At 37.8% G+C, this 27,011-nt stretch overlaps 4 protein-coding genes across 7 annotated transcripts in view; 1 reads left to right on the forward strand and 3 right to left on the reverse strand.

Moving 5' to 3' along the window:
* ANKAR (ankyrin and armadillo repeat containing) overlaps window positions 1–12,904 on the reverse strand; it is a 38,915-nt gene extending 26,011 nt beyond the window's left edge. Inside the window, exons 1-8 of the mRNA XM_088135819.1 lie at window positions 12,216–12,904; window positions 9,584–10,021; window positions 7,332–7,495; window positions 6,595–6,710; window positions 5,473–5,650; window positions 3,918–4,137; window positions 3,310–3,342; window positions 650–857 (exon numbers count right to left, since the gene is read on the reverse strand). Coding sequence (XP_087991945.1) covers window positions 650–857; window positions 3,310–3,342; window positions 3,918–4,137; window positions 5,473–5,650; window positions 6,595–6,710; window positions 7,332–7,495; window positions 9,584–10,021; window positions 12,216–12,813 — 1,955 coding nt within the window. The 5' untranslated portion in view covers window positions 12,814–12,904. The remainder of the gene's footprint in view (window positions 1–649; window positions 858–3,309; window positions 3,343–3,917; window positions 4,138–5,472; window positions 5,651–6,594; window positions 6,711–7,331; window positions 7,496–9,583; window positions 10,022–12,215) is intronic.
* A 3,921-nt stretch (window positions 12,905–16,825) lies between these two features.
* On the reverse strand, window positions 16,826–21,471 carry ASNSD1 (asparagine synthetase domain containing 1). Of its 2 annotated transcripts, XM_025164835.2 has the most exons (3): window positions 20,017–21,471; window positions 19,008–19,189; window positions 16,826–17,961 (listed from the first exon to the last, which is right to left on the reverse strand). In XM_025164835.2, the coding sequence occupies exons 1-3, from the start codon at window positions 21,469–21,471 to the stop codon at window positions 17,706–17,708; spliced, it is 1,893 nt and encodes a 630-aa protein (XP_025020603.2). In that variant the 3' UTR covers window positions 16,826–17,705. The 2 variants fall into 2 exon arrangements, with proteins under 2 accessions (XP_025020603.2, XP_087991844.1); XM_088135718.1 differs by lacking the exon at window positions 16,826–17,961 and having other exon boundaries at window positions 19,051–19,176.
* Window positions 21,426–26,333, reverse strand: ASDURF (ASNSD1 upstream open reading frame). Of its 3 annotated transcripts, none has more exons than XM_025164836.2 (5): window positions 26,265–26,333; window positions 24,935–25,112; window positions 23,669–23,722; window positions 21,877–21,952; window positions 21,426–21,564 (listed from the first exon to the last, which is right to left on the reverse strand). In XM_025164836.2, the coding sequence occupies exons 2-5, from the start codon at window positions 25,067–25,069 to the stop codon at window positions 21,494–21,496; spliced, it is 336 nt and encodes a 111-aa protein (XP_025020604.1). In that variant the 5' UTR covers window positions 25,070–25,112; window positions 26,265–26,333; the 3' UTR covers window positions 21,426–21,493. The 3 variants fall into 3 exon arrangements, with proteins under 3 accessions (XP_025020604.1, XP_087991845.1, XP_087991846.1); XM_088135719.1 differs by lacking the exon at window positions 26,265–26,333 and adding an exon at window positions 25,729–26,199; XM_088135720.1 differs by lacking the exon at window positions 26,265–26,333 and adding an exon at window positions 25,512–25,721.
* A 151-nt stretch (window positions 26,334–26,484) lies between these two features.
* WDR75 (WD repeat domain 75) overlaps window positions 26,485–27,011 on the forward strand; it is a 30,931-nt gene continuing 30,404 nt past the window's right edge. The window contains exon 1 of the mRNA XM_088135721.1: window positions 26,485–26,626. The gene's annotated coding sequence lies outside the window, so the exon portion shown is untranslated. The remainder of the gene's footprint in view (window positions 26,627–27,011) is intronic.

The following is a 27,011-nucleotide window of genomic DNA, read 5'->3' on the forward strand; positions in this document are numbered from 1 at the left end:
CGTTTTGTGAATGGGCAACCCATATTGCAGCCATTTTAGGAGAGCACCAACAACATGATGTAGGGAAAAGAGGAATGGCCTTGAGGGACAGGAGATAGAGCTGCTACCAAGACAATGGTCAGATAAAAGAGGACTGAGTCTGGGGCAGGAATGTAACCTAAGTAAATGTCTCAGACAAGACCCTCCCTAGTTCTTACGAAGATAAAGAGAAGGAGGGGGGAAGTGCATTCAGACTTGACCTCACTCCACCTGCCTAGATTCCTTACCATCATACCTTAGACTGTTGTTCCATGTTTGAGAGCCAGCGTATCTCAGGTGCCAAAATTCTTGCCTCCACACTCTCCCTGAGCCTCTATCCAGGCTTTCTTTCCACTGAAGCTCCACTCCAGAGCCAACTCAGTGCAGCTAGCAGTAACATCCAACTATGCACAATGGGTCTTCCCACTATAAACTCCCCTCTGGCTTCACAGCCATCCAGAGCTTTCCTTCAGAACTTGTTTGTACCATCACTACCACCATTATTCCACCCACCCACCCATTCCTCCTTCATGCTGAACTCTACCAGCAACCTAAACCCACCAAGCAACCTCTCTCTGGGCCTCCCCCCCAACATTCAATTCTCCCTGGACGCTACCTTCTGATTACTCACTCAGATCGAGTTTCAGCCTCTATCAGCTCTGAGTCCTTTCGGCAGAGAACTGTGATACAGGCCACATTGTCATAATAGGCAGCAAAATGGATTGGCATCCATCCTCGATCATCGGGTATTTGGTAATCTGCTCTTAAAGCCAGAAGGAAATGAAGTACTTCAAGGGAACCACACTGGGCTGCTAGATGCAAAGCTGTGGGTCCCAAAGCTGATAGACAACAAGATGCAAGAGGAGTGAGTGACACAGGCCTTGAGGTATTAAAGTAAAAGCTCTATACCAGTGTTTCTCAACCTTAGCAACTTTAAGATATGTGGACTTCAACTCCCAGAATTCCCCAGCCAGCATGGCTGGCTGGGGAATTCTGGGAGTTGAAGTCCACATATCTTAAAGTTGCTAAGGTTGAGAAACGCTGCTCTATACTGTAAAGTAGAATGATTATGTGCTAGTTATGAATTTGTGCTTTATTTGCCATTCTTTTTGCATAATTAATATTAAAGTTGTATTTCCCAAAGTGTATATGTTATTATTACTAACTGCAGCTCTTGACATTAGAAAAGTATGAAATGAGCTGCATTCCAGCATTTCATAACTGAAACCAAAACAAAAAAAGAAACTTTTTTTGAATGGTGGGCCGAATATAAATGTCATAAACTTATAAAGAATACACAATGGTAAATGTATAACTGATATGAATGTTTTTACAGTCCTGTGAAAATGTAAGCATACTTTATGGCAGAGTGGTACAACTTGTTTTAAGCTGAGGGCTCCAGTGGCGAAACAGGGATTGCATCCAAAAAACAGGCAGATGGTGGGACCAGAACCAAGAGGAGTCAGCATGGGATGGGGACAGGCTGAAAACATATTTTGATTTCAGTCCATTTAAAATATGTTAATTAAAGAGAGTGAATTTGAATTCATGAAACATATTTAATAACTTTCACCTTGCATCACATAAAAAAGAAGCTCTACAGATGCATTAGGAGTTGTTGCAGCTCTGGAGCTTCAGCTTCCCTCTTCCATTTTATCCTATTTGTACATGTATAATTTGGAAACATTGAAATTCATATGTATGCATCAGGGCCCTAGATCATGTGGTTAAAAATGCATGGATGCAAAGTACCTTATTATGTACAAGCCTAATATCAATGTCAAAGTTAAGTACATTCAGTCCTTAAACAGAGCTGGGAACACACCTAAATCCTTTTCTTTGAAATACAGGTAGTCCTTGTTTAGCGAGTGCCTCGTTTAGCAATTGCTCGCAGTTATGACAGTGATGGAAATGTATCTATGATAAATCCTCACATTTATGACCTTCACAGGTCTGTAAAACAAAGGAAAGCTGAAGTAAGATCATAAGCACAATCATGGTTTCACTTAATGACCTCTTCACGTAATGACTGAGTTGCTAGTCCCAGTTGTGATTGCTAAAGGAGAACTACCTGTAAATGGACTTGGATCAATAGTGCTTAATTTTGGCTGGGTTCTACTCAGGGTTTCTCAAAACAGGGAGGGAGGGAACCAATGATCTCTATGTGACTCCAAATATAATTTTATCTTTTTTCAATGTTTCTGACATGATTAGGAATTTGCTCAAGCATGTGTGTGTGTGTGTGTGTATGTATATGTATACGTATATGTACTAGAATAGAACAGGCAATCAGATGGGATAGCAAGAAACTCTGAAAGTCAGAGAGGTAGTTGTGAAGATCTGCATTTGATACCAAAACAGATCTAGTGCAACTAACTTACCTTACTTTACTTTCAGGAGGTGACAGTTATGACAAATCTTTATGCAGTTCAAAACATAAATTACCTCATTATCGTGTTCTGATTGTATGATTTTTTTTTTCAACTTAGAAGTCATCTCTCTTTTTTGAGTTGGATTACTTCTCACTTCCATTTATGGAACTGAAGAAGATAAAGTTGCAGTGTGTGTGCAGCGGGAGGGTGGGAATCACTACCAATATGTCAGGCAAAGGACACACACAGCTACTTAGGAGCAGGCATTGTGCTGCTATTCCACGATTCTCCTTTTAACACACTCTTCCACAAAATGGAAGAAACTGAACAAGGGAAAATTGCAAATGGGAGACAATTGCTAGTATCCCCTGTCAAAAAATCAGTGTTTGAAATAAGGCAATTACATACAAAAATATGTCTGGAAGTATCCTTAATGGGTTTGAAAATAATGCTGGATTTATTTACAACTCACAACTTCTTTCTCCAATCATGGTATCCTTTTCTAAGAAGGCGTGTGTTCCTGAAAATAAACAGTTAAAAGTTACAATTTGTAAGGTACCAATATGATACGAGCTATGTTGACACATCACACTTAGCCAAAATGACATTATAGCTTAGTATTATGTACAAACTAGAAGATAGTGTATGATCTCAATTATTCAGAGTTTTCAGGGCTTTCACAAAAGGCTGGAAGCTTCACTTTATACTAGTTTGCCCCTCCAGCTGGTTCTTGAGCAAAACGGATTTTTGAAATAATTTCTCACACAACAGGTTGATTTTGCATGTGTGAATGTTCCCACTAATTGGAAGACTTATATTACCTTTGTCTCACTACTGCCAAATAGTATTGATTATAAGATAAGGACAGCTGGCACAGCTTTATTTTATATAAAAAGAAGATAATATATTTATAACTTACCACCTTTTGCCTCTGGTCTTTGGAAACGTCTTCCTGAAAAAACCAAAAATTTTGTTGATGGTCATATTGTTGTCATTGTTATTATATTCTTATCTGACCAGTTCCCTTAAAGCTCTTATTATATGACTTAATGTTAAATAAATAACAGATTTATCACACATAAAAAGATAAAGTCTAAACATTGCTTACTCGTTAGTAGGTTAGAGCATGATGTGGGAACCCAAACACTGAAGATGGACATTTGAAAAATGTGCAATCATATTAAGCCTTGGGTGCTTAATTAGCCAGTAGCATAAAAATTGAAAATCAACATGCCAAGTTGGATAAATTGCCCTAATTAGACTACAGAATTTTGAGTACAGATATTGAATACAGATATTGAGTGTGAGTCCCACATTGATAAACTATGAAAGAGCAAAACAGGATCTTGCAAGTTTTAGAAAATAAAATGAATGACATCCTGAGGAATGACTACTTTGTAGAATATCTATACTGATTTCTTTCTTGTACAGTTTCCAAGTTCAGAGTTTTAGTATTTCCTAGAAGTGAGAAGGACTAGCTCAGACTGTCGTACCCACAGGTTGTTGGCAGCATCTAATCTTTCTTACCTTGGCTAACTGGCACAGAACGCCTTTGATTAATAGTTAGATGTGATTTAACCACCTGGCAGATAATTGGCACACGGTTGTAAATAGCAGCGTGATGGATGTATGCATAACCACAGTCATCTGTAATAGCAAGACTGTTGATGGAGGTTTTCCGGCAGAAGGTAAGGAAGATGGCAGCTAGTCCTCTTTCAGCAGCAGATCTCATGCCAAAAGACAGGCTCTAAAACCATAGAAATGAAAACAGTGAAGGTCACTCACACCATTTGTGCCGTTAGTTATGGCTCCTTCTTGGTTTCAAGTCATTCCATATACTATAACCTTGGGGGAAAATATAGTAGTTAAAGATGTAATTGTGATGCTGAATTATGTTCAAAAATATGAAATTTGGCATTTTATGAAAAATGCTGGCTCCATTGAAACAAGGGTTCAGCAAAGAGAATTATTCTATGTGGCTGGAAAGACATTTACAGACCTGATATTAAAAAGTAGATTCATGGGATGTGTTCTTTATCAATTGGTAAAATTTGTTTATATTCTAAAAATGAGAAGAGGGAGCAATATATATGGCAGCTGGAGGGAATGTTAAGAAAGGGAATCTTGGTAGACATGGAAGGAAATTTTCTTACTGGTCCCTCAACGCCCGCTCCTTCCAGTCCTAGAGAAAAATCTCTTTTCTGAACATGAAACTGACCACTGACAGTTTTATTTTCAAATATAAGCAGTATCTTTACTGGAAGGTGTTCCCTTAGAATGACATCACAGAAGGAAAGGACTGAAATCTCCTCCAGCACACGTGCAGATCTATTAATTATCTGCATCTGTTCCCAAATGATGCTAATTAAGTTTTTAAAAACCAGGACTTTAAACTCAAGAACCACTTTAGCATTCTCTAATTGGGCCCTCCAGGGCATACACTGCTCAGAAATGAAACAATAAGAAATCAGAATGCACATTCATCACTTGAAAATTGCAATGTGTGAATGGGATACCACAAATTAACCAATAATCGGTTGGTCATTTGCAAAAGAGCACTGGGTTCTTGCAAATCTAATAGTTTTGCACCAAAATTATAAACCCAATTTTTTTCTTTTACACAGCTGTTGAACTGCAGAAGCCCTGCTTTGTACTTAACTTCCATAATTGTCACACGGTTGTCCCCCGTTGTGGGGAGATGGGTGGGGACAAGCCTATTAAATAAATAAATAAATAAATAAATAAATAAATAAATAAATAAATGGTAGCATATCACCTGATTTCATTCCAAACAAAATCCTCTTTGTTCAGTTGTCTATTAGTCCCAATAAAGAAAGTGATGTACTGTATTTGCATGAACTGGCCAACAGAAATGTAAGAAGCAGGAAAGTCACAGGACAGTAAGGAACAGCATCCCATTAGCAGTAAGGGGACAGAAGTTGGGTTAGAAGGACAATAATAAGGATCAGTTTGATTTGCTGATTAATACATTTGCTTTGAAATAATAGCCACTGCAATAAGAATATAAATATAGTTTTTCACAGACTTGTTCTGTAGAATAATCAAACCCTTAAGAACATACCTTACATTTTATTGCTTTCCTGTAGCCAAATCTTTTCTTGAATTGCTCCATTGCTTGAATATCAGTTAATGGAAGCCTTTTTGGTTTAAGGGTGCTTATTATTTCATTGACAGCTCCCCACCACTGAGTTTTAAAAAGCATATAAAAAGCTTCAAGTTCAATGCCAATTACATAATACCTGTTTAAAAAAAGAAGCCACATTACATTAATAACCAATCTTTTAATGTATCACATTGTGCTTATATATTTCATAGTGCCCTTGGAATGAACCTGCACAATGGTGATCCCTCAACTAAGCACAATCCATATATGTTAGTCCTAAATAAAGCTATTCCTGCTTTGTCTGGGACAGGCCAGTTGGACTGGGGGATCTAGCAGTCTCCAATACTTGGATGGCAGTGTGGATGGCTACATGTTGTGTATGCCTTAATTTAATTCAATCTAACCAGTCTTGCCAAACCCAATGCCCTCCAGATGACTTGGGCTGCAGCTTTCTACCCATCAGCTTTGAAGATGTGAGTTTTAATCCAAGCCATTTGGAAGGCACCAATTTAGTGATCCATATGCCTCCATTAAAGGAGAGATGAGATGAATTAAAATACACTAGAATACAATTATTATTTATCCCATCTCCCCTTCCTTGATAGAATATATGGTTCTCCATCATAGGGTTTTAACTTGACTGTAACTCTTGTTAGTAATTTCAGAGAGAAGAATCCAAAATCACTCAGTAAATCTCACAGCTTGGTGAGAAATTTGAACCTGCAATTCCTAGTCAAACTCCATACGACAATGGCTCTGCGGAGAGAATTTAGACTGTATGGGTTGTGTGTGTGTGTATGTTTGAATGAATGAATGAATGAATGAAAGAATGAACGTGGAAATTCTGTTTTCTATTTAACACTTTCTGATTGTCAGCATTTGTAATAATTTCTGCATTTTTACTTAATTGTTAGTATATTTTTAAAATCATATGTAAAGTAATATTTGACTTGAAACAATAACTTCTTATACTCACATAAGTGCATGTGAGTACCTAAAGGTCTCAAAATGTCTCATCTACTTTGAACTTAATCTAGTGAATTTTTAGACTGAACGGAAATCTTTCTGCATGCTCTTTACCTTTTGCCATCAAAATCCATAACTGGTATGGGATAATGTTCTCTGTAGGGTGCATCTGGGTCCAGCAGTTGAGTAAGATGGTTTATTGCACATGTGTGCATTTCATCATAGGCAGCCTATAACAAGAAAATGCTAAGTATATCTGATGACATTTACAAATGAACTCTATAGATTTGCTGTTATTGTAAATATTATACCTCTACTTTGCAACATATTTCCAAGTTTTCCTTTGTTCTAGAGAGGACCATTCTATATAGCATTATAATTTACATGCTGATTTATAGAGCAATTACAATGAGCAAATGGAGACAGTTAACAGAAAATATTCTTGTATGTATGGTAAGTTTAATTTTGGCCAATTAAGCTTCCATCAGAGACCTGAAGGCCATTACAGAAATCTGGATCTGAGGGTATCAGCTAGCAGAAAGTATTAATAAGTTTTAATGTAGAAGCTGTTGCTTCTATATTAATCTCCAGTGAAGATGATTTCCAGAACTCTCAAGTTGTGAAATAGGGCCTTCAGACTAAGTATTGAATACCTTACTACTGAACTCAAATAAGCCTCTGCCCACAATTGAGTTAGTAATTCTATCTATCTATCTATCTATCTATCTATCTATCTATCTATCTATCTATCCATCCATCCATCCATCCATCCATCCATCCATCCATCCATCTCTGTGATAATTACTAGTTCAATTGTTTGTTTTGTTTTGTTTTTAAAAACAGTTTGGTACCTTAACCTCCTTTGAAATATCTTCAAGTGAAGGAGTCCCAATATCAAATTCAATACCACCATGGAGATGGAAATACTGATTCTGGGCATACAAAAAATGTTGGCACTTGAAATCTGTTCCAAGCAAAAATGGGGGCAATTCACGTTCAGTTTTAACTTTGTCATCTATAAAAAGCGAAAACAGAGTTTGATTTAGAATGGTAACTGTCACTGTTGATCAATCTGTGTTATGAATATTTTTTAAAAAGGAATTACACTTTCCAGATAACTTCTAGAAACTACAATTTTCAGTATTTCCATCAAATGAAGAGAACTGCTTAGCTGGCAGTCACTGCTATAACAACAAAGAAAATGCTACTGTATGAATATGTGTAAATGTATGCTTGCATTTTTAAAGTATATTGTATTCAAATAAATTCAATAACTCAATTTCCAAATGAAAGGAGTTCTGAAACATGGCCCAAAAAAGTCTATTTGCCTGGGGAAATGAATAAAAATTGCAGTTATGGTCCCAAACATATTTTAATAAGTTACCCATCTCTATACAATTAAACATTTCTAAAATATACATGGCTACTCAGAGAATTCATGAGTTTATAATGAAGGGCGTACATTTTAGTAAATGCAAACATTAAAAAGGAACCTGCGGTATAAAAATTTCCTCTGTAATTCACTGAAATTTGTAGCAGGACAGGTAGGCCACTGAAAGAACAGTAGGCATAAACAGTAAAGAAGAATCAACTGCAGTAAAGCAATCTGTTATTTGTTGTATCCTATTGTTAAAATTAATAATAATAACATACAAAGAAAAAATAATTATCCAAAACTGTAAAATGTTTGTTAGTTTCTGATACAGAATTTCATCCCACTTCTCTTTTCACCCAGTTTTTCATTTTTTTCCTAGCTGGTCAGCTTTCGGTGGCTAATGAGTTTCTTCAGTGCTCATTGGATTGTTCTGAGGGGTTCCTAACTCCTTGGGGTTCTTTTTTAAAAACGCACCAAACCTGCATCTTTTTAAGTACAGCCCCTTTTTGTTATACACCCATGCTATCTGAAAACCAAAAGAGAGACCAAGTGGGCTTTCACCACAAAACGTTGCATTTCTCCTTGGGTGTTTTGAAAAGAGGAAAAAAAGAGCTTATTGGTCCCAGATCTCTGCTCACTGAGAGTATTTCTTCACGTTCAAAAGTATTTTTACCAAATATGAAACATTTTATAGTACTAATTTGCAAGCAAGGCAGCGGGACATGAGACTTTGCATGTACAGTAACTCAGTTATTTATGTGGTCTGGAAAATCCAAGAGAGTGATTTAGAAGGTCATACCGCTTTTGACATGCAGTACTAAGGGTGAAGTTTGCAGGATTGTCTCTCAGCCCAGCCCTTCAGTCTCAGAGGTATAACAATTATAGTCGGGAGTTCCTGTATACTACGTGTTCAGCCTAGTAGTGGTTAAAGGTAGGACAAGGCCTCAGGATCTTAGTCTAGACCCCACAACCAAGGGGGAGCCCAGATGACTTTTCAGAGACTGGCTTGTAATAGCAACATCACCCAACAGATCCAGGATCAATAATCATACTGTATGCTGAAATCTAACAGAGTTGGTGTTATTCTCTACAGCATCAGTTCTTGTCTTGGGGCAGGTAAAGGATCTTATCAGTTTCTGGGGTATGTTAGGAAGACAGAACTATTTAAAATGTAGTATTATCATGCTCCAGACTACAAATGATAAAGGAAGTTCCAGTGTTATACATGTCATCCTTTCTCCATTTCTGCCCTTTATTGCTACTTACAGTTTCTGAGGCCCCCTCAATAGCTTGCTTAAAGAAACAAATAGACAAACAACCCTGCTCCACCTTGTGGCAACTGGCCTGTCTAGGGAGAGAATAGACTAGACCAATGTTTCTCAATCTTGGGAACTTTAAGATGTGTGGACTTCAACTCCCAGAGTTCCCCAGCGAGCCATGCTGGGATTTGAAGAGTCTAATCCAGTGTTTCTCAACCTTGGGAACTCTGGGAGTTGAAGTCCACACATCTTAAAGCTCCCAAGGTTGAGAAACACTGGATTAGACTCTAGTCTATTCTTACCGTTTTTTGGTGGGGTGGTTTGTGGCATGAACGACTGGGTGACTGTCATCTACAGTTTTAATGGTACAACCCAGGTGTTTCAGCTCAATGATACCATTTTCAATGGCTTACACATATTTTGTTGTCTGACGAAGAGATCTGTTTCAACAAACACAGCATACTCTTACCTGAATATGGCTGAAGAAGCCGGTTTAAATTTGGAACTTTATTTTTTCTTTTTAAATTAACAATAAATGGGATGAGAAAGCTTATCAACTTCAGGTATGCTATGTTCTTTCGAATGTCTACTTTTTTTTCTAGATGTTTCTTCACAAGTTTTTGTTGAAGAGCTAGTCTCTGCTGTAGTCTCTGATATGAAAAAGCATCAAGGCGGTCCTCGGTCATTCTAATTGCATTAGAGACGTTGTATGCTGCATCAAACAGGAACACATTTTCATACTGTTGAATCTTTGTAGTAGCAAATATCAGCTTAAGTATGATATGGTCCGCAAACTGCATAAAAAAGGCTTTTTCTTCTGTGCTGTTAGGATTGTAAGTTGGATCTTCATTCATGTTTTCATCATAGATTCCTTGAAACTCTGGTTCTTTTGAAATATCTATTAGACCTATATTATATACATGCACATAAAAGATCTATAAATATATTAAATAAACATAAACATATTAAAATACAGATATATCCTATCCTCTATGTATATGTCTCTTAGAAGAAAAAAAATGTCAGTTATATTCATTAATGTCCAGCCTTAGTCAGGTTTAGAAATGTGACCTATTGAAATCAATGGCAGTTATATTAGATGTGGTTCACTTGTCTTGAAGATTTCAATGTGTCTTCTCTGAGGATGACTTAGTCTGAATCCAACCTATAAACTTCAGAGTATTATTTTAAACTCAAGAGGACCACATTTCATGTTAATGATAATGTTTTTTGTGTTTAGCATGCTTACCAAGCATTCTAGTGTTTGATTAAAAAAAATAACCAGGAAATTACTCTTACAGAACAACCCAGTTGTTATAGTCAGAATATTTTGCCCTCAAATCTCTAACTATTCAAAGCCTTGCCAGCAATCATCTGGCTGAATGGAAACGAGGGTAGAAACATGTTTGTGGACTCTGTTTGCTTCCTATCAGATTTTTCTTTGTTTGCTTGACTATTTCCTTCAGGAGCTAGTATAAATATTCCTCACATTTGGGAATATCAGAAAAACCAAAATAACACCATGTTGAAGGAAGGGCCCAGAGAGAGTGGCATGTGTGCACAGGAACAACAAGGTAGAACCAGTTAAAACCAGTCTAGTCAAGTCTAGATGATACCAAACAAAAATAAGGAAGCTAAAGTAACCACAAGGCAGTGAATCATACTTAAGCCAGCAACAGCACAACAGTGGCCAAGGTGGCAAGTGATGGAGGACTGCTGGCACAAGATGAAAAGAAGGACTGTACAAGGACTTGTCAGGAGACCCCATCTGTGCGTGCAACCTTCTGCCAAGCACCCTATCTTCTCCAATACCCCATGCATTACCTGGCCAGTATTGCAATGGGGCTTGGTGAGTGTGAATGTGTGAGTATGATGTTTAAGCAATTGTATCCAATAAGGCCAAGAGGTTAACAGAGACTCTTTATGTTCTATGTCTTTTTGACTCCTCCATTACCGCATACATCCTGAAGTTCAAATCTGTAAGGGGAATGTGTTAGTAATTTGGGGCATAGGGAAATAGGCCAAGGACCCTATAGATTATTTTTTTAAGATGGCCTTGGGGTAGCATTTCATTATTGAGCCACTAATTGTTTAGCTATGTTTGAGGGTGTTAGGAAAGGTTATAATTAAGGGATATGCTGGGGAACAATGAATAGTGAGTGGGATTAAGTATAGAATTTAGAAAGTGAGTTAGAACCTTGGAGCATGGCAGCGAGCTGCTGAGCTGGGAAAGGAGGAAGTTGGCATCTTATAGTGGTGGTGGCCAAGGAGCCTCTGACTGTTTCAGTGAAATGTGGGGTCAGAGAAAGTGAAAAGAATCTGGCAGAGATGTGGTGGGAGCAGGGCTACGTTTGAAGAAAAGAACTATGTCGAATGGAGATGGAGCACCTATGGAAAAGGACAGAAAAAAGGAGGAAACAGGCTTTGAAGTATAGAGAAGAAGAGAGATTTTGGTAGCTTAAAAATGAACTTACAGTTAAAGGAGTCCTGGAGATGGTGCTCAATAGACAAGGCAACAGGAACAATCAGTGGACTAGTGAGTAGTGGATAAAAGGGGGTGTAGAGTTCTGGGAAGCACCACTGCTACACAACAGTGTGCTGCTTTTCCAGGAGCAGAGCCCATGCTGTCTGGCTGGAGTGCCCAGTAATTGATGAGTGTGGGCACTGAAGGTCTGGTCAGAGCCTATCTGACTGCCACCACAAATCCCGCTGGAAGTGCCTTGGTGACTGCAAAGGACCTTGAACAATTGTCTGGGACTAGGCACTCAGCCTTTGGTTGGCTTTGGGCACTCTGGGATTTTATTAAGCTTGGTGTCTGGGTAAAAGATGGGGAGTGATGCTGGGTGGCATCTCTGGAGTTGGAGAACAGGGGTAATGATCTCTCCATTGGCTAGGTCCTATATGTCTTTTTCACTTAGGCATACATTTGCCAGGCAGCCATGAGTGCCGGAAGCTTCTTGATATGTATTTATAACTTGCATATATCAGATATGTGCAATTGTCATATGTGTCACAGTTTTCATCCTGATTATTACTTCCTTTATACCTTGTGCTATATTTCATGCAGTGGTCACAAACATGTCAACACAAACTTTTCTTACCAGCTTGACAGAACTCTGCAGCAGCCGTTTTTTCTGTTTGGGGAACACCATCTTGATCAATATCCATGCTAGAACGCCACAGTTCAGAGAACCTTACCCTTTTTTCCTTGGGCATGTATATCCCATGCCACAGGGCTTTCAACATATAGTCAACAGCAATTAACATTTGTCCTATTCTTGTATCAAAATACGCTGGAGGGAGTGAACAAGAAGTACTCTGATCGTAATTGGCATCTAGACTGATGGAAGGGATTTGATTCAGACAATAAATGCCCACAGCCAACTCTCTGATCATTTGATGAATTTCCCGACAGTCCAAATCTAATCCTGGCTCCACTGGCATAAGCAAAATCGCTATTTGAGTATTGATGCTTCTCATTTGACTCAGAAGTCCACTGGGAAGGTCTAATGGATGACGCAAATCGTCTTTGGATGCCAACCAGCTGCAGAACGAAGTGGTAAGTAATTCCTGAAGCTCACTTCGCTCATACTTCTCAAAGAAGGCGCTAGCATTTCTCTGCGCTGCAAGGTGTGCTAAATAGGTTGCCTCGTCTGCTTGTTCATTTCTAAGGACTTGCTTTTTAATTGGTCTCAACATTCTTCAAACTGTTTTGTTCTGCTGTTTCTAAATATAAATTATTGGGGGGGCAATTAAAAATTGAAATTAAGTGTCTTAAGATTTGTTGAAAGAAAATATATTTTTATAAAGAACACAAAGCAGTGAAACGTAACCGTATAACATGGTAATGACAAATGGCTATAGTAGATTTCTGACATTTCCGGTTCCTCACAATTTGGCAACTCCAGACATTTTGGGTTACAATTCTAATAATCCCTATCCTGTCTGGGACAGATGGATATTGTAGTCCAAGACACTTAGGTTGGTGAAGGTTGAGTAACCATAATTCTCTGGTTGCTTAAAGTTAATTATGGAAGTCCCACTAAATTATTATTAAATAGTATAATTATCCTTTATTACTTTTAAATTGGTAGGGTAAATGACTGCATCAATGCATCACACACCTGGAACTATTGTTAATTTGCTTCACTGCTCACAGGAAAATATATTTAAATTATGTAATATTTCAGTGGATACTGATAAAGAAAAGTGATAGATTATTACTAATCAATGCTGTTATTTAATTAGATTAATATGAGGTGTATAGTTGAGACTCAATTCTTCATTTTGTTTAGAAATTACAATAATGTCATGAAGCAGTTCAGGTATTACCCAGGAGCATCCGCAGAGGGATCAAAACAGTCAAGACGACGACAACCATGTGATTGAAGCAACTCACATAAAAAGGGGATGGGGCTTCAATGATGCTGTTGCGGTAGCCATCTTAACATTTATACCCCCTCTGCGGATGTCCCTGGTGTTGTGTCTGAATAAGATATGAATGAAAGGAATGAAGCTATGCATATCAACCCTGGCTTCAATGGGTTTTTCAATATACATTGAAATGAACACAAGGAGAATCTCTGCAAACTGCCCTATTCAACATAGGGAAATCGGGACATTAGGAATTGTTCTATATGCCCTATTTTATTTGTCCAAAATTCAGGTATAATGCCTAGAAACAGCAGTGTGTTTTACAAAACTATTTATACTTTGCTGCACTGAGCTTTGAGTCAAGTTCTTGTCCTTTTAATTTATAGTCTGTTTATTAATTTATTTTTAGATTATTTGAATTAGTGAGTAGTCTAAACATATTTTGATATGATTTGACATGAAGAGGAATAAAACCATAACACTTTCCATTTAATACTAAAGTTGAATATCTGAATTGGGAGTGAAATTCAAAACCCTGTTCAACAGAGTATGAATAGAACCAATTTGTTGTTTAGTGGGAGATAAACAGCACCTTAATGTACCCATTATAATCAATGAATTTCTAGTAAACTTCCATAATTTTTCCAAACATTCTACCATTTTGGGAGCAAATGATAATCTAGGGGAGTGAAACTACATTGATGATGGGTATTTATTCATTAATGGTGTGAAAGGCAGCCTATAGCCCTCCCATTTTTTGTGACTCTTGCAATCTCTCAAGATCGTTCCACCAAAATTCATTAACAATACAATGATTTAGAGAAGCTGAATTTTGCCTTAAAAAAAAGAAAGAAAGCAATAATGTGGGTATATAGTGAATGTTCAGGAAAACCCTACCCCATGTTCACTTACAGCCAACAGTGTCTGAGATTCAATATACTTCAAGATGACTGAGGGATGAGCGGGGTGTGACTAGAGATGATGGGATTACTCCCATTTCCATAAATGACTATATGGGTTGATTTAAATCAAGGCAGAACTTGGAAACAGGCTGAGAGAAGAAATGGGGCACCTTCTATCTCCTCAGCATCTTCAGAATTAAGTGATTAGAATCCTCAGGGATCTAGAAGGGCTTTCCAGGAAGAAATGAGACAGATGGAAATCTGTTTTAGGAAAAGGACTATTTTTGAAAGGATAGGTTAAAAAGGTTTAGCTAGAAGCATTGCATAATATTAACTTTTATTTTCTCTTTGTGTGTGTAAAGTCTGGTTATTTTGTCCCTGGTATTTGTACAAGCTCAGTTCTTATCTGTTTTATGCAAATTACAACCTCTAAATTAGAAGACTAGCATCATGTTATGATCTGTCCCAAGCCTTTTATTTTCCTTTATATTTCTCTATGGAAGCTCCTTTTAAGTCACTGATGGTTCCTGAGGTGCGAACCATTCTGTATTTTCTTCTCTTTTATCACTGAATGTTTGCTTGATTATTTAAAAAAAGAAAAAAAATGTAAAATTAGCTTTTTGGCTTTTTCATTTTTTCTTTTTTTAAATAAAGTTTGATTAATTTATCTTTTATGAAATTGGTTTGTCTCCCAAAAAGGAGAAAGGGGAAGAAGTGGCTGAGTTACCCTGCCTCATCTCTATAGGGCCAGGAGGTGGTGTTATAGAATTTATATCATTTCTTTCTGACTCTTTTTCCTTTTAATTTGCCAGAAAACAATACAGATAGCAATAAATAGCAGGGGTACTTCCAAACAGACCATTTCCAGTGCTATCAATAAAAAGAAACGTGATTATTTTATCTATCTTTCCTTCACTGAGTATATAAGAAATACAAGAAGTAGCACTGAGTTTTACAGTAGAAGACTGGAATAGCTGTACAATTCTATGAAGAAAATAGGTTGACTATGCAAGAAAAGTTTTGTCTGAAAACACACATGTACACATACAGACACAAAAGATTAAAATGAGACCATACAGAGCAACAGTTTGAACGTACTGAAATCACTGCAGGGAAAACTATTACTCATCCAGTAACCAAACAAGTTTGCCAAAAAAATATTGGACAAAAAAGATCAACGCATGGGACATAAAAAGTTGAGGGGCCTTCCTAACATGGAATACAAAGTCTGAGTGCAGATATTAGGCATTCTGATTTCCTAACCACCTGCAGCTTAGATGTAGACCAAGCAGTGCCTCTTCAAAAGATCTTCACCATCAAACTGGCCCACATATGGGAGAAGATAGGCCTTTAGGTATTCCAGAAAGTTGGTACACATTGTGCCAAGCTGTAGCCTGTTTGGTTTTGACTTAAATGTAATGCATGAATGTAGCCAATTGTGGCTTAATGAAACAGTTGGCTTGATGTGTGAATTGGGCCAGGAAATGAACTAGGAGGAACTGGGTAGAGAAACACATGCAGTAAAGTCATGCGTATCCCTACCATACTCAAGCCAACAGTCATTCCTGCAGTCCTTGGTGTGACGAGAAATCTTTGAACACTTTGAAGTAGCATTCTCATTTCGGCCTGAGGGAAGGGAGGAGAGTGAAAAGAGAAGCCTACTTTTTTTCTTGTTCAAGCATCCTGACTGAGAAGGCAGTAAAAACAGCAAGCCACCCTTGATATCCCCCAACTGTTTAAAGGGTTACCTTTTCTAGATCAGGAAGCAGAACAAATGAAAACCAGCAAAGGACAAAAATTCTAAGTAGGTCCCTGGAAAATTGATCCCAGAAAAGCAAGGTGATTGAAACACAAACCTATGCATGTAAATCTATCAGCAAGTGGGAGGCTTGCCTTTTGCCCCAGGACTAGAGTCTCTAGCTCACATCCTCAGCTGTTACACAGTGAACTGAGGAGTAAAAAGGAGAGGCTGACTGGATACTGTTGCTATGGAAACCATAGAACAGGAGAAAGTAATTGTGAAGGAAGCCTGCTACTGGTTGAATTTACACCTTTTGGGAGCAGAGGGAGGTTTCTCTCGTGCTAAGCTCTTCCAGTAGCAGCCCATTACATAGTCAGTGTTTTTAAAATGTGGGCACTTTCAAGATAACTGAATAGACTGTTGCAGAGTTGGCATCATGTGTCGCTGCTTGTTGGTTTGTCTGGCAGAGATAAGAACTACCTATTGGTTGAACTTTGTCAAAGGTATTGGGCGGTAGAAGACAGATGTGATTTTTATACATTAAAATTTCATTTACCTTCCAAGAAGGAAGAACCCATAGTAAAAAAGCTAACAGATTTAGAACTATCCATTAATAAACATTCTTTCAGAACAATAGCTGGGATTCTGAGGACTCTCCTGACGAACGCTGGATATACAATAAAATACCAGAACAAAGATGACAAATGCTTTATTTACTCTTTGTAGTTTGAATTTCTCTATTGTTGTTGCATTAAGTAAAAAGTAGCGTCACTTTAAAGACTGAAACATTTATTATGGCATAAGAAAACAGTCTTCCAAATGACATAGTTGACTGTAGCCTCCAAATGTTTATGCCACCATGACTTCACAAGGTTTTATGTCCAGATACAGAATAGCAGCAGGTCTGTATAAGCATACAATTTGTGTGCTGTGAATATATTATTTAAAGATGAGAAACAAGAAGACAAATTGTTAAGCTTTATTAATATACTTGACTCTCTGGGTCTCGGATCTGATGCAGGTTGTGAATGTAGTATTACAAATAGGTCATAAAACAAAATATTACAATATATCCCCAGCCCCTTTATTCCAACCAAGAGTCCAGACCTATTATCTCTTAATCACTTGAGTATTTTCAAGTTTCTACTGTGGAACCTAAACAAGGGTAGAATCTGATTTGATTAAAATTTCTTTGAAGCAGCAGCTAATATGCTTCTTTAATAAATACAGTTTATTTCAGTTAACATCCATGGCACAAAAATGTATCCCATAAAATTTATTACAGATAATCTAAATAGCTATGATAAAAACTGTGATACACTTTTTATTAGTTATTAGTTTTGCTAATAACGTATTATTATGTTATTAGCAGAACTTAACTGTAATTCTTACCTTAATGGGAAGTCCCTGCTCCTATGTATAACAATTTAAGAAATAACTTGAAATTGCTGGTGATTATTTCCAGTTAAATGTGCAGAATCACAGTCTTAGCTTAACTGTATACAAAGTCGTTTGAAGTTTGCTCACTATAAAATTATGCTTCTTGAAAAAGTAGCTGTGGACTATAAACACAATTATTCTCTTGAAGCTGACTGGAGTCTTGCACATTTGTCAGATGCCTTTTCACTGGTGCTCTCCATTTTTGCAATCCGAGAACCAAATTGCATGGCCCGCTTTGGCACAACAGCAGAGGCTGTCAAACCAAGCTCAACAGCTACTAGACGCAAGAGCAATTTTTCCCCAATCCCACGAGGTAGAGCCAAGTTTGCTTTTTCCCATACAGGAAGCAAGTTAAGGAAAGATACAACCTCTTCGTCAAGAAACGGAAATCTGAAAGGAAAAATTATACCGAGAAAAGTAAAAACAAGTTTTAAAAACAAGTGCAAACAAAGCTTTCTTTAATGAACTGAATGGGCTAATTAATTGTATATTTTAAAAAATGTCCATTTTTAATACATTCATCTATAAAAAGTCACCAGTGCAAAACCATAGGCAGATACTGTACTGAATGCTATGTCAATTGTAATTAACTTGTCCTATTAATTTCAATGTGTTAAGTTAGTCCAAATCCAGGTTGTATCTATCAATGCTGAAAAGTTGTAAATTTGCATTTTTTGTTATCTTTCAATGAAAAACCTCCTTAAGAACTTAGATAAGAAGTTCCTTTAGTTTCAACACTCTTTTCCACATGCCATTCCACAGAATAAGTTAAAGTGTCTTGGATCTCAGCCGCTGAAGAGAGTTTGTTTGCACCAAGAGAAGAAAACCAATGATAAAAATTATTTAAAATTCTGTGTTCTGATGGCAACTTCAGATGTGAGGACTTACCAGAAAAGTCATATACTACAATACTAGTCTACTATAGCAACTTGTATAACACTCCAGAACAAGATACAAGAGCTAGATTTCATTGCTAGAGAGATGTGTGAAAGGGCTGTTGTCTGGGTTGAGATCCCAAATGGGTGAGGAGAGAATGAGCAAATTATTTACACACTGCTCTAGGTGCTTCTTAACTTCTATACCTTGTCTTAACCCTCCCCCACCCCAAGAGAAAATGCATTACAGTTCTCACAGACTTATAAACAACTCATGTCCCATGGATCCATTCCAAAGATTCGTTCTGATATGGCAATTATTAGTACTGAATTAATAGCTACTAATGCTACTGAACTCCTGAGATATTAACCATCAGGAGAGAACTATGTATCATGCATGACAAGAAAGGGCTTTTTAAAAAGTAGTCTGCCCTCTTTTACTATAGCATGTGAATGGTTTCTTCCATTTTATCTATTAGACATTTGCTGCTTTTGCTCATCATTATCCGAATTTTAGTAAGTCCACTCAAGGACAGTCTTATTTGTTGCACATCTGCTTACCTAGCTTCTTTACCATGATCTCCAATAACTCTATCATCTCGACCAAGATTCCTAGAAGAAATACGACTTAGTTCCATTCTTAATTCTTCACTCAAACCCTCAAAACCACTTTTTTTGAAGCAAGCACGGTGTCTGGAATACCCTGCAAGTTGTTCATCTGCTCCAATTCCTGTAAGTACAATCTGTAATGAATACAGAAGTACAACCTGTAATGAGCACAGATTATAGAATACTAACACAGATGTTAGCATTACTTTCCAAATAAATCTAAAAGCAATTTAAAATCAAAAACACCACCACTTATTCAAGATGTTTTGCATAATTGTGCTTCAGAAAGTTTAGTTAAAAAGATATTCAGATAAAGACTGCAAATATAAATAACATTTAACATTTATATATAAATACAAATCTATATGTAAATATAAGTTTCAGTTATGTATTGGTATTTTATTTAACTGGAAATACATAATAGATGGAAATCAAGCCATATAGCCACAAGATAAAGCATGATTATATAAAAACCATAATGAAAAATATTTACTTAGAGGACAGATTTCCAAAATACAAAAAAGAAAAAGAAACAAAATATGGGTATTAGTATTGAATATTTGTTTCTGAAGCCTGTTCATCAAGAAATTTAACAAAAGGAATTAAAACTGAAAACCCAAAAAGCAATTATGCATAATAATGTATGAAACTGGTTTTTTTTTTCTCTGTAGCAATTTCTAGTGCTAAAGTCAATATAACTGCATATATTTACTGCCTTGCATATTAAATGAACATTTCCTAAATCTGTTTCATTATTGGCAGCATTATTTTACCACAAAACTCTCTCCATTTTACAGTTGTGTGTGTAGTGTAAGCCTAAATATGTTGGAAATAGGTCCCATTAGAACTCAATGAGCTTAGTCCCTATTAAGTGGCATTAAGGCTGAAATACCAGCTATGGAGTTTAAATAGTTTTATGCAAATGTAACTGAAAGATGGAGAAAAATCAATCATTTCATACCTTTGCTGGACTTTTATATGGTTGAACATCTCCCTGATTGGTAAGAAGACCTTCTCCTCTGGAAGCAAACCACACAGCACAACCAATACTGTCATCCAAAACAGTATCCAGTGGATAAATTAAGTGTCTTATATGTTTCACTCTCACTGCTTTTAAATCCTCAAGTGTAACATTGATTTCCACGAAATTCCAGGTTCTTGAAGGATTAATGATTTTTAGTTCTTCTAATCCTGCCCTGCCTGTAATTCTATCAGGCACATTAAAAGAAAGGGAAGAGTCACTGGTCACAATATTGTTGATGTTTAGACATTCCTGACAAGGGTGAAATTGTTTCTTCTTTTTGTTGTATTTCTTAATGGAACTGTTTTGGTTACCTTGACCTGTAATCTCAAAGGCCACATTGAGAAGATCAATTGGTTCTTCCAAGGGAACATGCCTGTCAGCAAGGGCTGCTATAATCATGGAATCAATGCCACCAGAAAAAAGTACTGCAATATGGGATTTCTTCAGATCTGTGTCTGATACTTCTCTGAATGGATCAGTGTTTCTCATTAGGCATAATACTCGTTTCTTTACAGCTCTACTCAATACATCAATAAATTGATGGGCTCTTTTCTTCTTGTGATGTTCTGCAAGAAATTTCTGAAGAACTTCCACATCAGCTACAATTGAGGGAAAACTAAAGAATTGGGATTCCATTGTCATGTCAGAAATTTCCTTATTTAAAGGAATGATGGGGGCTACCAATGAAGTGGATTTATTCATGACAAAAGACACATAAGCAGGTAAAGATTTAGAAACTATGTTTATAACTTCAGTGACTATTTCTTCAACTATATTTTGTGTGGGAGGAAATTTCCAAGGATGTAACATTAAAGTAATAGATTTAAGTGCAACACAGTCCTGCAGATCGATCTGAAAAATTCCTGATGCTGGAACTTCCAACCATTGATTATTAGAGACAGAGCTAACAGAGCTGAGAACAAGGACAGTGTCAGTGTCTTTATTAAATTGCCACAGCAGACTTCGACGGCCAAAGTAGTCCCTGCCAAACCATAAGCAATGCCTGGATGCCTGATAAAAAATAAAAGACCATGGGCCCTGAATGGAGGACAGCACTGTCAAAAAATCAGAGTCACTATTGCAAGAACAGAGTTGCCGAAAAATAACTTGAGTGTCATTCTCTTCATTTTCTACAGAAATTCCACTGAAGATCTCTCCATTCCAAAGGAATACATTACCAGAGTCTTCCACCGGCTGTGGAGTCATTGGCCCCCTTAAGTGAAGTACATGGCCAGAAAATAAGCACCAATATGGAGGATGAAACACAATCTTTTCCAGTTGTTGGCTTCTATCAGGCCCTCTTCTTTTAAGATTATTTAGGATATCTTTTTCAAAGATACTATTTTGAGGGGCAGGAGCAGATAAGCTGACCATACAGCAAATTCCACACATTGTAAACTTGGATTTGATTTAGCTATTTCTTGATCTTGGCTTTTTCTGAGTTTTCTATTTCCTGATGTGCCTTCTTTAGTTCATCTAAAGTAACTGGGGGAAAAAAAAGAAAATCCCCCTTTTAAATAAAGTGTAAAAAAATCATGTAAATATTTAAAGTAGCCCATAAATACATATCCCAATTACCATTGTTAAGTGAGGACTACCTGTACATATACATATTGAGTTTCTGTGCAAGTAGCATTATTTTATAACTTCAGGTAAAAACCATCCATTGAGCACATAAAAAAATGCCATAATCTTAGAGTGAGAAAACAAAAATGTCCATTCATCCCACTGATCATTATAAAACTTAAAGTTAAATAAATAATATATCTGAAATATAAATGCATCTGAGGAACATACTTTTGCATTCAGAGAGAGTTTGGTTTCTGTCTGCTAGAAAGAATATGTTGCTGTTCGGTTGCTGCCTGTAAACTTTCTGCAAATTAAGAAGAAACATCCTGAAAGGTTTAACATTAAGAGATAGGAATTTTTCTAGTTTTATCTTTCCATTTCCTGATTTATCTCCCACTGAAATTGTAGGTAGAAAAACTATTGAATCAGACATGAAATTCTCCTGAACTATTTCTTCATCAACTAAAATAGAGCTTGCTTCCAACTCCCCCCCTTTTAAAAAAATAAAAATAAGCCTGCAAGCTTACTGTATCTTTGGAAGCCTAGGGTAAGTCTCTCTTTAATGTTTAGACACTCATAAGCTAGTATGAGTTTAGGGGTGGTAAACAGTAATAAATGACAAGAAAATACACCATCAATCCCTCATAGTAAAACAAAATCTGTAAGTCATTAAACATTACTAAAAGATAGCCACAAATGCTAGGAACCAAAAGTACATTCCAAAAATATAGTTTTTACCACTTTCCAAAATGCCAGAAAGGTTAGGGCCAGATATATTTCTGAGGGTAACATATTTTATAAGTGGGGGCCATCAAGGAGAAGGCCTGCCTCCTGATCTATAATCCCGTTTACTTTCTGTGGGTATGATCCTTAGCAGGCCCTCCTTAGATGCTTGCACAGAACATGACAATGATGGTGAATAAAGCAGTTCCTATTGTACTCTACAGCTGCGCTGCATAGGGCTTCATAGGTAATAACAAGCAGTCTGAACTAAACTCAAAAGCCTACTGCCAGCTAATGAATAACAGCAATATAGGTGTTCTTCTAAAGTAGCAAGTTTGCCCTGCTACCATTTGGTAGCAAATATAGCTTCTGTGTTGTCCTCAATGGCAGGCCCACGTGGACCACGTTGAAAGAGTCCTGGTCCATACAACTTCTGTGGGTGGAATCCTCAACAGATCCCTCTCTCATGGGCTAAAAACTAGTCCCTAGCTGGATGCCATCATAAACAAAAAATTTTTTTTCTTTCTCTCTCTATTTAGTAACCCATAGTTAAAGGATTTAAATATCCTCTGTAATCATGGAAGTAGTTTTCAGAGGGATTTGCAAAAAAAAAAAACCAAAAAAACCCATAGTAAAAACAATGCAGTTCCTGCTCACAGCTTTGTAGTCTAAAAGGCACACCACAAAAAAGTGTTCACCTTGCATACTGCTATCATGGTACGGTGTATGCTTACCCATTCTCACTGTCAGTGATGGATTATTACACATCCTTTTACCAGTGTGCACATTTTGTGTGAAATTAAACAAAAGCCAATGCTCACATCATCAACCCAATACCAATTTTTAAAAGAGTCCAGTCAATATTGTGCAGATTCTAGGAGAAGCTATGCTGATAAAAATGCATACATGTGGAAGTGCTGCATGTTGCATACTGTGACTTTACACATTTATTCAGTATTTTGATTGTTCCTCCAAGTAGGGTTACTTCTGGTTTATCAATCACAGCCATTATCACTAGATGTATAATAGTTTTATGGAACACTGTATCAATACCACTGAATTTGTTGATGAGGGAGATGGAGTTGGATCAGAACTTGTCACCAAATCAGCAAGACCAGCACAATTCAGCATGCTTAATAAAATAGTATGATATTTTACAGTGTCAGCATGGCTACATCTGCTCATTCTACATCTGCATTTTGCTGCTAATACGCACAAACCTCGGTATCACTTTCTCACAATTCTCTTTCCTTTATAGCTAGGAGTAATCTATTAACAGATCTTTATAGTCACTTACACGGTTCTTCTTCAAGTTGGAAATTTCATCAACTACAATTTTTTGTTCTTTAATCTGCAAGATGAAAAAATATCTCATTTCCATGAAAAACAAGCCCTAGATCTCTAAGCAAAATTTGTGAGCTAGCTTTTTAAGTCTCCCTAAAATATACATATATTAAAAAAGTAAAATAAACATTTATGTGTATCAAATTTATTCCATCATAAAATCTAGCCAAGTGATGTTTATTTAGAAATTGTTTGGAGGCTTCTTAGCATCTTCTTCACACATGTCAAGCAACAGATTTTATTGAAGATGGCCCTACTATCAGAGATTTAGCTACCTGACAGGCAAAAGGGTGCTTCTCCTACATCACTTGCAGCCTGCAGAATTCACTTCTTCATTCCATTTAGAAAATCTTTGAAGGCCTATTTTTTCACCAGACATTTAACTTTCAGTTGCCTTATAATTCAAGCATTCATTTTAATTTCTGTTTTAAAAATTCTGTTTTATGCTTCAATTTTGTTATAACTTCCTTGAGTATTCACATGAGTAGAAACACAGGATTTAGTTCAGATAAATACACACTATGTCAGTATAAGTTAGTATCTTATATAGAAATACTTCTACCCAAACATGGTTAAAATGATTCAGTTAACAAGAAACCATAGATTGTTATGGTTAAAGAGATTGCACTCACTATAATTACACATTTAGAGTTTCAAAGCTCAGATTTTAAGACATTCACTATTAATACATGGATTCAGATGATAAATCTATTTTTCCACAACCAGCAATTTTTTTACATTTACCTATAATTTCAGCAACAAGCCAAACTGAAGATATTTTTAATTCTCCAGCATCAGCAGAGCAAAAATGTATATTTTTATGGGAGTTTCTGCAAATTCAAAATAATCCAAACTGTATTTCTATGTTAAAGGGAGCATCCTCATCTTCAGTGGGAATACCTCTTAAAACTCTCATATTTTTCAAGAGAAGTTATTATTTCAACAAAGTGCAATACATTAGGCTGCACGTATGCAGTGAGTACAAAGCCTCAAGTCCAATGGAGCCTAATCCTTAATACATGTTTAGCATAACAGTCTTGGGATATCAAACTGTTGGTCTCACTACGACAGGATTCCTTTCTGAAAGTTACCCCTTTGCATCTCTTTTGAAAGCAGAGTTTACTTCTATTTTACCAAGATTCTACCATCAGGAATTATAAACATATATCTGCCATATTAGTGTCTCTCATTCTATTAATTTCATTGCTTTTCCACTGACCTTTCTGTTCAGCTCTTCTTTGTCAGGCAACTTTGCCTCTTCCCCCACTTCCCTTAGTAGTGCCCGGTTTGACATCTGCTCCCGTTGACTGGTCAGAAGCACCCCAGGTTCTTTTTCTATGACAGGTGTAATCATTCACTGCTCCTTTGACAGAGTAAAGGAAACAGGACCCCAAGCCCTGTAGAAAGCAAGCAACCAGTGTAATTCTCCAAAATAGGCTCCAAATACATTCACAGGCAGTGGGCAATACAAAATCTCTACATTAAGGAAGAGAGCTACATGTCTTTTGGGAATAGGTGTGGTGATAAAAGGTACCCCTCCCATATACATGTCAGCTGCACTCACTACCAAACCTATGAGATGCCCCCTTAGTCTTGTGAACTGCTTGAAGGGCCCTTGTAGGAAAACTTTCACAACAAGCTGGGTGGCGATGGGGGAAGAAACTGTCAGGAACCTGTGGTCGATGAAACCGCACAATTGTTTCTATTCACTGACCTTATCTCAGAGATAGTATGGCTAGCACGCTGACCTAGTATTGCAACCATCCCAATCATGCTGTAATTTATACGGTGTCTACCTTTTTCTTTGCCTTGCCTTTGCAATGTAGCAGGCCAAGGGTACATATGCTGTGGTTCTGCCTTTGCTCAGGGCTGCCCAACAAGCTGCCAATGCTTTGCTGGGAACCCAGTATATACTGTTTTATTGGTTGCACGCTAATAAAATTATGCTGTATCTTCACAATGATGCGGTTGCTTTAGGGGAGCCAGGTTTGGGCCATAACGTAGCATTCGCACCTCTTTCTTCTTTACATTCACAAGAGAATCTCCAGCCCAGCAATATGAACTGATCTTTGGGGGAAAGGGCTAACAGTTTAATAACGGACTTAGGAACGCAGAGGCCCAGGTTCAAGCCCACTCCCAGCCATGAAAGCTCTCCGGGTGACTTTGGGACAGTCGCTCTCCCTCAGCAAAACACACCCCACGGGGCCGCTGTTTCGGAAAACAGCGGAGCTATTCCTGCCACCTCGCACAGCGGGCGAAAGGCACCCTTGTCCCGGGATGCCCTCAGCAGCCAAGCCACCGGCCGCATTAAGGAGGGCTAATGGGAATTCGAGTTCAACCTCTGATGGGCTGCCCGTTGCCCGTTCTCGGTCTGCACGAGGCGAGGCCAAGCAAGCACGAGACTCAGAGCAGCTAAACCCACCCCAACTCGAAACCCTAGTCTACTCCCGGATTTAACAGCCCCAAAGCACGCCCCCCGCGCCCGCTGCCCGTCCCTAGAAATCTGCAAAATATTGGCCAGGTTATTTAATTCTCGTAGTCACACGTACAGCCTATACCCGCCCTCTCGCCACGCGCGTCCGCTTCTTCTTGAGTCTCGGAAGCAGAGGCGATTGAATGACCACTCTGATTCTGATTGGATGCGCGACGTGACGAGCATGCGTAAGAACCAATGAAGTGAAGCTGAAGGAAAACCGAGAACGAGATGCAGAAAGGGCTATGATTCACCAACCCGGGAAGGGGCCGGCAGAGGAGGGTCTTGTCGTCCTTGTCATAGACTTACTACAAACAAGATAGATTCACGTTCTACTTTGTTATGATTTTTGCTCGTTCAGAGGTCCACCGCGCGCCACAGAGTACAAAGCTGCTATACGTCATTGAGTGATTGATTGGAGATAGAGAAGCAATTCAGGTGGCTACTTTTGTTTGCGACTTGTATGCATTTGGGGCCAGAGGGCTTGGAGGAAGTCAGCAAATCAAAGAAGCTGTTTAAGAACAATGAGACTCAAACTATAAAATTTGGAGAGTACTATATGTGGGTATTCCGGAGCGAATTGTTTATCTTGCTTGTGGGGAATCCATTTTTGCAGTCAAAATGGCTGTTTCCTATTTCCCATCCTTGCGCTAACTTAAATGCTTTTGGGGGGGGGGGTGTCTCCTCAAGACCGCCTGGACAAGTCCCTGCAGCTTTTTCGGCAAGATTTTCCGAAGTGGTTTGCTTTTGCCTGCTTCCCCGGGCTGAGAGAGAGTGACTTGCCTAAGGTCACCCAGCTGGCTTTTTTGTGCCTCAGGTGGGA

This window comes from Python bivittatus, unplaced genomic scaffold, assembly GCF_059951505.1.
Source record: "Python bivittatus isolate LINGU-HERP-01145 unplaced genomic scaffold, Pbiv_v1 ctg000200_np1212, whole genome shotgun sequence".
In the NCBI taxonomy this organism is placed as follows: Eukaryota; Metazoa; Chordata; class Lepidosauria; order Squamata; family Pythonidae; genus Python; species Python bivittatus.

Bases quoted from the DNA above. Each gene is read 5' to 3' on its own strand.
- ASNSD1 (XM_025164835.2), bottom strand. From the start codon at position 21,471: ATGTGTGGAATTTGCTGTATGGTCAGCTTATCTGCTCCTGCCCCTCAA. The intron at 19,190-20,016 runs GTATGAAATGAT...TATTCATTACAG, and splicing joins CATATAAAAGTCCAGCAAAG to ATTGTACTTACAGGAATTGG. The intron at 17,962-19,007 runs GTAAGCAGATGT...TTTTCCTTTCAG, and splicing joins GATCATGGTAAAGAAGCTAG to ATTTCCGTTTCTTGACGAAG.
- ASDURF (XM_025164836.2), bottom strand. From the start codon at position 25,069: ATGATTACACCTGTCATAGAAAAAGAACCTGGGGTGCTTCTGACCAGT. The intron at 21,953-23,668 runs GTAAGTGACTAT...CTTAATTTGCAG, and splicing joins CCAACTTGAAGAAGAACCGT to AAAGTTTACAGGCAGCAACC. The intron at 21,565-21,876 runs GTATGTTCCTCA...TTTTTCCCCCAG, and splicing joins AACTCTCTCTGAATGCAAAA to TTACTTTAGATGAACTAAAG.